This window comes from Procambarus clarkii, chromosome 37 (assembly GCF_040958095.1).
Source record: "Procambarus clarkii isolate CNS0578487 chromosome 37, FALCON_Pclarkii_2.0, whole genome shotgun sequence".
Classification (NCBI taxonomy): Eukaryota; Metazoa; Arthropoda; class Malacostraca; order Decapoda; family Cambaridae; genus Procambarus; species Procambarus clarkii.
Window position 1 is genome coordinate 40,890,230 of NC_091186.1, and position 11,082 is coordinate 40,901,311.

General features: G+C 35.5%; 1 protein-coding gene across 2 annotated transcripts in view; it reads left to right on the forward strand.

Annotated features, from left to right (window-relative positions):
* Window positions 1-1,074: 1,074 nt before the first annotated feature.
* The window catches only part of LOC138371986 (uncharacterized), an 11,858-nt gene continuing 1,850 nt past the window's right edge, over window positions 1,075-11,082 (forward strand). The window contains exons 1-4 of one of the 2 annotated variants that reach the window (XM_069337011.1): window positions 1,075-1,174; window positions 1,684-1,901; window positions 5,586-5,692; window positions 8,557-8,663. In XM_069337011.1, coding sequence (XP_069193112.1) covers window positions 8,619-8,663 — 45 coding nt within the window. In that variant the 5' untranslated portion in view covers window positions 1,075-1,174; window positions 1,684-1,901; window positions 5,586-5,692; window positions 8,557-8,618. The remainder of the gene's footprint in view (window positions 1,175-1,683; window positions 1,902-5,585; window positions 5,693-8,556; window positions 8,664-11,082) is intronic. The other variant, XM_069337012.1, reaches the window with a different exon arrangement.

The following is an 11,082-nucleotide window of genomic DNA, read 5'->3' on the forward strand; positions in this document are numbered from 1 at the left end:
ATATCCGATCCTATCTTAGTAACAGACACCAATATGAAGCCATCAATGATATAACCTCTCCCACTCTACCACTTAATTACCGTAAAGGTGCCACAGAGCAGCATCCTAGGACCCTCCTGTTTCTTATATACATCAATGATCTCCCTAATGTCTCTAACATACTTAAACCTATATTGTTGGCTGATGATACTACTCATCTACTCTGACCCCAACCCACTCCTGTTAAATAATGTTGTAAACAATTAATTAAAAAAAGTCTACTTGTGGATGTCAACCAACAAACCTCACACAAAACATAGAAAAGACCTACTATATCTTATTTGGAAACAAATCAACAAATGCAATTCAGCTTCAGATAGATAATGTAAACATTAGCAATAAAAATGATGGAAAGTTTCTTAGCCTATACTTAGACAAGAGACTCAACTTCCGCACCCATATACAACACATAACTAAAAAGGTTTCTAAAACAGTTGGTATACTGTTTAAGATCAGATATTATGTACCCTACTCTGCTCTCCTCTCACTCTATTATGCACTTATCTATCCCTATCATTCTTATGGCGTTTGTGCTTGGGGTTCAACCTCTGCAAACTACCTCAAGCCCATCATCATCCAGTAAAAATCTGCTATCAGGACAATAAATAACTCTACCTTCAGACAACACACAGCTCCCTTGTTCAAATCCTTAAACATGCTAAACAAATTCACTCCATACATTCTCCTGTGTAAATTACGTTTATAAAGCCCTTTTTCTAACTGCAAACCCTGTTCTGAAACTCTTCCTGGACAGATGTAATAGAACACATGGCCACGTCCCCACCAGACATAAATATCTCTTTGATATCCCCAGAGTCAAACTTAATCTATGTAAACACTCTATGTAAATAAAGGGACCTAGTCTATGGAACTCACTCCCTTATAATGATTTGAAAAGCTGTCCAACTTCTGCCATATTCAAAAATAAAACCAAAAAGTACCTGTAGTACTTTTTAAGTACGAGGGAGTAATGCGCAAAGCGTCCCTCACCTGTGACGTCACAGCGTCACCTGACGCCATATCAACACATCGGCCATTTTGTCGTCAGTTCAGTCATGGCGAGGACTAACCCTTCATGCAAACTGCACCTACTATCAAGAAGAAGAAGATTTTGTGTTCCACCGATAGTATTATCGTAAGTAAGCACTTATATTTTATATTTTATTAAATTAATTGATTCTATTTTTCTGTAATAAAGGTCCAAAGGGTTGTTAAGGAACAAGGGTGTAGCGATACCGACGCTCAGTGCGCTCAACTCACACCAAAGTATCACCTGTGTAGCTTCTGTAATTAGTGTTAATTAGTTATGCTATAAGATAATGAAGCGAGTATAAGATTAACTCGCTACAAGGGTACTGTGTTGGGAGGTGAGGGCTGTTACTGGTGTCTGTGGGGATGTGAGGACTTGTACCAACCACTATCACCACCAGTACCTTGTCTTGCATCCTGCTTAGTATTCCTATTGAGATATGAAGTATTATTGCATTCATATAATTATTCATTCATTGTCATTACTATTTTTATGGGCTATGTTCTGTTACCCTAATGCTTTTTACCCCTGGGCATGTCCATTTACTCTCCAGCCCTTCACAAGCCACTGCTGCACCCCCTCCATGCCCATACTTACTGTGCTTATTCTTACAGGACTGCACTGCATTATGTGGTGCTCACTGCCTGGACACCTTGATACATGCATTATAGGGTTCTGGTAGTTGTTCTACTCACCAAGCCCTTCCAAGGCCAGGCTTGACATGTGAGAGCTTGGTCCAACAGGCTGTTGCTTGGACAGGCCCCTCAGGCCCACATATCCACCACAGCCTTGTTTGTCCGGCACTTCAAAATCAAATGTTTATTTACGTAAGGTACATACATATTTTTAGGTAAGGTACTCTTTATTTGGGTAAATTTATCTTCGTAGTATTTAGCTTTGGCTCGTCTAATTATCTTGGATAGCAATAACGAGTAATTCTTTGAGAATTCTTTGGAGACAATTCCTAACCTATACTTCTCCCAACCTATACTTCTTCTCAAGGTCATCTTCACTTCTTGAAGATGTTCAGGTTTTCTCTTGAAGATGTCGACGGTTGTTCCAGCAATACTGTATTTCTTTTATTGCTGAAAACCTGTTTTCAGCCATAAAAAAATAATCCTGAATCCAGAAAAAAATCCCTTTTGTATCGTCTGGAAATTTTCAAATATTGCTGATCAAACCTGAGTCTAAATTATTTGTATATATTATGAATTACAGAGGTCCCAGGACAGGGTTTTTAGGCACTCCACTTACATTTTCCCACTCTGACTTAACCCCCATTTATACAAACTCAGTCTTATCTTTTAGCTAATAATTTATTGTACACACCATACTCAGCCTGTGTAGGGTAGTTTATTGTGCATGTGTAGTATATATATTTGTGTAGTATATTTGGTATATTTAATGCCTCTAACCTCTCCTCATAGTTCTTGTCCTTCAGTTCTGGGAGCCACTTAGTAGCATGTCTTTGCACCTTTTCCAGTTTGTTTATGTGCTTCTTAAGATATGGGCACCATACAACCGCTGCATATTCCAACTTTGGTCTAACAAAAGTCGTGAACAATTTCTTGAGTATTTCGCCATCCATGCATTTAAAAGCTCTGAATATTATCCTTTACCTGCAATTGGTTGTTGCTGTATTTATAGAATATGATTTGTTCTACTTTACATTTGTTTGTTCCTTTTTTTCAAAATTTCTTTCTGCCTCTCTCCTCACTGCCGTGTAGTTGTTTCTCTTTGTATTACTGGTATGTTTGGGGGTTTGGCCTCTTCGTATATTGATTCCATTTTTGTGTCTTTTGGTCTCTGTCCGTCTTGAAATTTCAGTTGAACAAATCCTGTTTCCTAGTTCTGCATCTTTGTTTTGGTATAAATGTTTTTGTTCCTTTATCATATATTTCACAAAATTGACATACTGTGCATTAATTCATCTCAATTACTTCCTTTCCTAACAGCAAGCCTTTCCAGTAAAATTCTTTGAATTCTTTTCTGACTTCTGGCCTAATGTTTGTTTTATCCTAGTGTGTATGATGCCTAGCGTGTGTCTGGTGCCTGTTGTGTTAAACCGAAGATAAATGCATAAGTATAGGTCAGTAATTTCTCCAGCTTTGAAAGGGGCTTTCATTATGCAGCAGTATTCCACTCTAGAGAGCACTAGCGTCTTGAAAACTATCATCATCGGTATAGCATCTCTAGTGTGAAAAGTTCTTGTTATCTATCCTGTCATTTTTCTTGCAGTTGTGACGGCTACTTTATTGTGTTCTTTAAATGTAAGGCCTTCTGACATCAGTACACCCAAATCCTTTACGTTGCTTTTCCGTTCAATGTTATGATTTGACTGAGTTTTGTAAGTGGTTTCCGTTTTTATATTTTTTATTTTTTCCGTAGCGCATGAGCTGAAACTTATGTTCGTTAATCACCATGTTATTTTCTGTAGCCCATAGAAAGACCTGATTTACATCTGATTGGAGGTTTGCCGTGTCCTCTATGTTGCCTACTCTCGTGAAGATTCTAGTGTCATCTGCAAAGGATGATCAAGTACTATAGGTTGTGTCCTTGTCTATGTCCGATATGAGGATGAGAAAAAGTATTGGAGCAAGCACAGTACGCTTGGGGACTGAGCTCTTTACGGTTGATGGTCCAGATTTTATTTTGTTGACTACTACACATTGGGTTCTATTAGTCAGGAAGTTGTATATCCATCTGCCTATTTTTCCGGTAATTCCTTTTGAACGCATTTTATGTGCAATAACACAATGGTCACATTTGTCAAAGGCTTTTTTTTGTCAAAGCGTTTTGTTTGTCTTCCATGGCATCTAGTGCCATGTCAGAGTGGTCCAGCAACTGTGATAGGCAAGAGCGCCCTGTTCTGAAACCATGTTGTCTGGGGTTATGGAGATGCTGTGATTCCATGTATTTTGTGATCTTACTTCTTAGCATTCTCTCAAAGATTTTTATGATGTGCGATGTTAGTGCTATCGGTCTGTAGTTTTTTGCCTCTGCCTTATTTCCTCCTTTATGGGGCGGTGCTATCTCTGCGGTTTTTAGTATGTCAGGGACAATGCCAGTATCTTGGCTTTGTCTCCAAAGAATGTGAAGGGCCTGCGATAACGTTTTTTACAGTTCTTGATGAATATAGAGTTCCAAGAGTCAGGGCCTGGTGCAGAGTGCATAGGCATACTGTCTATGGCTTCTTCAAAATCCAGTGGGGATAGGATCACATCTGATTTATGATTTGATGTTGGTATCATATCCATGAAAAATTCATTTGGGTTATCAATCAGATGGATGGAGAGCTACACTCGTGGTGTCCCATTTTCCCAGCACTCTTTGTCATATAATGCTTTGAAACTTTTGACGGATTTGGCCTCCACCACCTTCTCACCTAACATGTTCCAACCGTTTACCATTCTGTTTGCAAAAGTGAATTGTCTTACATTTCTTCGGCATCTTTGTTTAGTTCGTTTAAATCTATAACCTCTTGTTCTTGAAATTCCAGGTCTCGGGAAATCTTCCCTATCAAGTTTATCAATTCCTGTTACTGTTTTGTACGTAGTGATCATATCTCCTCTTTTCCTTCTGTCTTCTAGTTTGGAATATTTAATGCCTCTAATGTCTCCTCATAAATCCTGCCCTTCAGTTTTGGCATGAATGTTTGTGTGCCTTCATCGTATATTTTGCAAAATATGGAATACATCTCATTTACTTTACTTTAAGAATATGGTTCGATCAATTAAAAACCCTCTTGTTCAAATTGCAAAGAGACTGAAAGAGATGCAGCATGCTCAATGGATTATATATTAGTGATTATTATTAGGATTATATATTAGTGAATCATATTAGTGATTCAATTATTATGGTCATAAATTCACTTAAAAATGTAAATTTTAAGTTAAAAAATTTTAACCAAAAAACTTGATATTTTTCATATTTGGAACCATTCCATAATCCCAAGCATAAATGATTATATTTCTATCACTTGCTCTTAAGATTGTTTCATTTAATAGAGGTTGGGCATAATTGTTCTCTGCTGCTAATAGAACTGACTGACTTAGCTATAGGAAAATGTAAAATTAATTGGTTTATCCATTACAGTATTTTGCAGTTTATTTCATGATCCTGTGCTTAATACTTGCATAAATAGTAGATTACAAAATGCATTTTTATATCATTAGTATTGAATAATAATAATGCAAATAATTGACTTATAAATGATGTACAATTAATTGGTAGGTGATATTATATTATTAATATTTTTTCATTCTTGCAAAGCCTTAACAAAGTCATTAACATGTTAATATAAACTTGATCACCTTCCACTTATTTTCTCATGTGCTACCTACATGTACAAAACCTTATTCCTAAATGCATATTTTGTTCTGAAACTTGTCCTTTATATGTTGTGTATCACCATCTCTGGAGAGTTTTATCTGATTGATGTATAAATTACTTTTAATTTTACAGAATATTATTGTTATACTGAATTTATTATTATATAAATAACTTAATTTTACAGAATCATCTATCAACGCACATCCACAAGTTGAGGAGGAGGATGTGACCTTCCAGATGTCTGAAGTACTGAAACAGGCACCAAACAGGCCTGGTGGATCTAGGTACAAGGTAAAATAATTTAATTTTTTTTTTTTTTTTTTTTTTACTAATTGTCCGATATATATATATATATATATATATATATATATATATATATATATATATATATATATATATATATATACATATATATATATATATATATATATATATATATATATATATATATATATATATATATATATATATATATATATAATGTGTCGTACCTAGTAGCCAGAACGCACATCTCAGCCTACTATGCAAGGCCCGATTTGCCTAATAAGCCAAGTTTTCTTGAATTAATGTTTTTTCGACTACCTAACCTAACATTTTCAGCTACCTAACCTATCCTATAAAGATAGGTTAGGTTCGGTCATATATCTCTATTAATTTTAACTCCAATAAAAAAAGAATTGACCTCATACATAATGAAATGGATAGCTTTATCATTTCATAAGAAAAAAAATAGAGAAAATATATTAATTCATGAAAACTTGGCTTATTAGGCAAATCGGGCCTTGCATAGTAGGCTGAAAAGTGCGTTCTGGCGACTAGGTACGACATATATATATATATATATATATATATATATATATATATATATATATATATATATATATATATATATATATATATATATATATATATATATATGTCGTACCTAGTAGCCAGAACGCACTTCTCAGCCTACTATGCAAGGCCCGATTTGCCTAATAAGCCAAGTTTTCATGAATTAATTGTTTTTCGACTACCTAACCTACCTAACCTAACCTAACCTAACTTTTTCGGCTACCTAACCAAACCTAACCTATAAAGATAGGTTAGGTTAGGTTAGGTAGGGTTGGTTAGGTTCGGTCATATATCTACGTTAATTTTAACTCCAATAAAAAAAAATTGACCTCATACATAATGAAATGGGTTGATTTATCATTTCATAAGAAAAAAATTAGTGAAAATATATTAATTCAGGAAAACTTGGCTTATTAGGCAAATCGGGCCTTGAATAGTAGGCCAAAAAGTGAGTTCTGGCTACTAGGTACGACATATATATATATATATATATATATATATATATATATATATATATATATATATATAATATCTCTATCACATCTATATCACTTTGTGCTTTAGCCCTGGTGGAGCTTGGTCCACCAGGCTGTTGTTTGGAGTGGCCCGCAGATCCACATACAGTCTGCATATGATATACAGTCTGTTGATCAATTAAACTACAGTAGTTAGTTTTTATCATCCGAATGCACCAATATGTGTTCATTCTTCCCAGATGAAGGAACTAGGTAATATTCATCATCTGAATGCACCATCTGATGCTTTAACACACTCATGATACACGAGAGGTTTAAAAAACTTTTAAAACTTTTAAAACTTTTTGACCTATGTATTTAAAAGCAATTCTAAAGTTAAAAAGTGTAGCATAGGCCCCTCGCAGAATGTTCTTAATATGATCCTCAGGTTATAGTTTTCTATCTAAAACCACCCCTAGATCTCTTTCTTGATCAGAATTCTTTATAGATCTCAGTGGCTCGATCATAGAAACTGCTCTAAATCCTTGTTGGCCTGGATTGTGGAGGTCATTGGTCTCTATAAAACTAGTAATCTGACTCCTGATCACTCTCAAATAATTTTATTATGTGGGATGTTAGTGCAACTGGTCTATAATTCTTTGCCAATGCTTGTGTTGTGTTGTGTTGTTTTGGTAGTGATGTGCAATGTGTTGTTTTGGTAGTGATTCGTCCAGTTCTGGTAGTAGTGCGGTTGTTGTGTAGTGTAGTACTTGTGTGCTTGTTAATGACTTGTATTCCAGTCTTGTGGGTATCTCCTTTCCCCTACGGGCCAACTGCTTTGTTCTTACCTAGCATTTTGCTTTGTTTGGGTATGAATGTTTGTGTGCCGTATATTTTGCAAAATTTGCCATATATCTCATTATTTACTCCTCTGCCTAGCAACAAGTCTGTCTAATTATACTCATTAACTGTTTTTCAAAGTTCCCCATAGTGTCCTTTATTGAAATCGAGTTCATGAACCGTTTCAATGTTCTTATTTTCTTCTAGATTATATCTTAAAGTATATTTAAATGTTATTGTTATTAAATGTTATTGTGACATTGCATTGCAATTGAGCTATGTTGTTTACCATACCGTTCATTTCGTGAGTATAAGTATAGATGCCACACTTGTGACAGGTAAAACCATGCCTTTTTTGAAAAACAGCACCGTCTGTTGCACGTAAGAGCAACCCACACTATATTATGTTGCGATATTATTTCAATATTTCCGATTGTATTGATAATTTGAATTTTCATAGATTTCAATTTATTTTCATTTCGATTTAATAATTTTGTGTGACATTGCATTGAAATTGAGCTGTGTTGTTTACCATACTGTTCATTTCATGAGTATAGTTTATTTTTTTATTTTTTTCATTTCATTTTTTTAGCTGTTCTTATTTTTCAGTGATGGGAATATCAGATCATTTGATGTTCCCAATTTTCTGATGGAAGCATCAGACCATTATAGAATGCATCGGATGAGGTAGTTTGGAATGGTGGGGAGGACGAGAGGGGGGTATGGTGGGGAAGACGAGGGGACAGAGGAGAGGGTAATGGTGGGGAGGACGAGGGGACTGGGGAGTTGGGGATGGTGGGGACAGGGGAATGCTGGGGAGGACAAAGGGACAGGTGAATGGGAGATGGTGGGGGAGGAAGAAGGACAGGGGAGGGGAAAATGGTAAGGAGGACGATGGGACAGGGAAGTGGGAATAGTGGGGATGATGTGGGGACAGGGAAGTGGGAAGGACGAGAGGACTGTGGAATGGGGAATAGCAAAGTGAATTATAATTATATATATTAATTAATTCTTATAAATTTCCAGAAGCCTGTATCAACACCCACACTAATGCAACTGAAAGAGATGTTGAGACAAGTATTGCTGATATGTTGAAGAACGCCCCAAACAAACTCGGTGGAAACAGATACAAGGTAAAGTTTGCCAATTTGCTGTAGTCTAATTCAATTTCTTTTTAGTAATCTTCGAGAACATTTATGCTATGAATAAGATAAAATAATGTAACTGATTTTGATTTATTTACTATTTATTATTTATTTACCGTTATTAGTATAATAGATCTCGTAATAATTTTGCAAAAATAATGGCATTTACTATTTTAAAAAGCTCGGGTGCAGGGGGGGGGGTTATGTAAAAGCCTGGTTTGTGCCTCGGAGAGGCTATGGGATCCAGTAAGATCGTCCTTCCTTTCCTCCCTAGAATCTGGATGTAGCAGGTGCTCAATTGTCAAAAGTGAAAAATTGGTTTTGTCTTCCGAATGCACCATTTGTGTAAATTTGCTAATAATCTTTTAAAAATAGTAAATGCCATTATTTTTGCAAAATTATTACGAGATCTATTATACTAATAACGGTTTGATAAAATACAGTAGACTGCCTACTGGATAATAGTTCCAGTCCACCTGTAGACAGGGATCTCACATCAGCTTGTATATTATACAAGGATAAGATTTGATTTACTTTTGTATTTATATGCATATATGCATTTATATGCATTATTCTCTAGAATAATAGATCTCGTAATAATTTTGCAAAAATAGTGGCATTTACTATTTTAAAAAGCTCGGGTGCAGGGGGGGGGGGGTTTGTGTAAAAGCCTGGTTTGTGCCTCGGAGAGGCTATGGGATCCAGTAAGATCGTCCTTCCTTTCCTCCCTAGAATCTGGATGTAGCAGGTGCTCAATTGTCAAAAGTGAAAAATTGGTTTTGTCTTCCGAATGCACCATTTGTGTAAATTTGCTAATAATCTTTTAAAAATAGTAAATGCCATTATTTTTGCAAAATTATTACGAGATCTATTATACTAATAACGGTTTGATAAAATACAGTAGACTGCCTACTGGATAATAGTTCCAGTCCACCTGTAGACAGGGATCTCACATCAGCTTGTATATTATACAAGGATAAGATTTGATTTACTTTTGTATTTATATGCATATATGCATTTATATGCATTATTCTCTAGAATAATAGATCTCGTAATAATTTTGCAAAAATAGTGGCATTTACTATTTTAAAAAGCTCGGGTGCAGGGGGGGGGGGTTTGTGTAAAAGCCTGGTTTGTGCCTCGGAGAGGCTATGGGATCCAGTAAGATCGTCCTTCCTTTCCTCCCTAGAATCTGGATGTAGCAGGTGCTCAATTGTCAAAAGTGAAAAATTGGTTTTGTCTTCCGAATGCACCATTTGTGTAAATTTGCTAATAATCTTTTAAAAATAGTAAATGCCATTATTTTTGCAAAATTATTACGAGATCTATTATACTAATAACGGTTTGATAAAATACAGTAGACTGCCTACTGGATAATAGTTCCAGTCCACCTGTAGACAGGGATCTCACATCAGCTTGTATATTATACAAGGATAAGATTTGATTTACTTTTGTATTTATATGCATATATGCATTTATATGCATTATTCTCTAGAATAATAGATCTCGTAATAATTTTGCAAAAATAGTGGCATTTACTATTTTAAAAAGCTCGGGTGCAGGGGGGGGGGGTTTGTGTAAAAGCCTGGTTTGTGCCTCGGAGAGGCTATGGGATCCAGTAAGATCGTCCTTCCTTTCCTCCCTAGAATCTGGATGTAGCAGGTGCTCAATTGTCAAAAGTGAAAAATTGGTTTTGTCTTCCGAATGCACCATTTCTGTAAATTTGCTAATAATCTTTTAAAAATAGTAAATGCCATTATTTTTGCAAAATTATTACGAGATCTATTATACTAATAACGGTTTGATAAAATACAGTAGACTGCCTACTGGATAATAGTTCCAGTCCACCTGTAGACAGGGATCTCACATCAGCTTGTATATTATACAAGGATAAGATTTGATTTACTTTTGTATTTATATGCATATATGCATTTATATGCATTATTCTCTAGAATAATAGATCTCGTAATAATTTTGCAAAAATAGTGGCATTTACTATTTTAAAAAGCTCGGGTGCAGGGGGGGGGGGTTTGTGTAAAAGCCTGGTTTGTGCCTCGGAGAGGCTATGGGATCCAGTAAGATCGTCCTTCCTTTCCTCCCTAGAATCTGGATGTAGCAGGTGCTCAATTGTCAAAAGTGAAAAATTGGTTTTGTCTTCCGAATGCACCATTTCTGTAAATTTGCTAATAATCTTTTAAAAATAGTAAATGCCATTATTTTAGCCTGAGTATGGTAAGTGTTGCTGAATTTTTTTAGCCTTGTACATATGTCTTTTGATTAGTTTTTTTGCAGATGAAGGAAGGTGGGGTGGCACATAATTGATTGTTCATGTGTTATGTTTAAGGTACAAATAAAACAAAAGCAAAAGTTACTCAAATTCGTTGATTTTTGTAATAGTTAAGAAGGA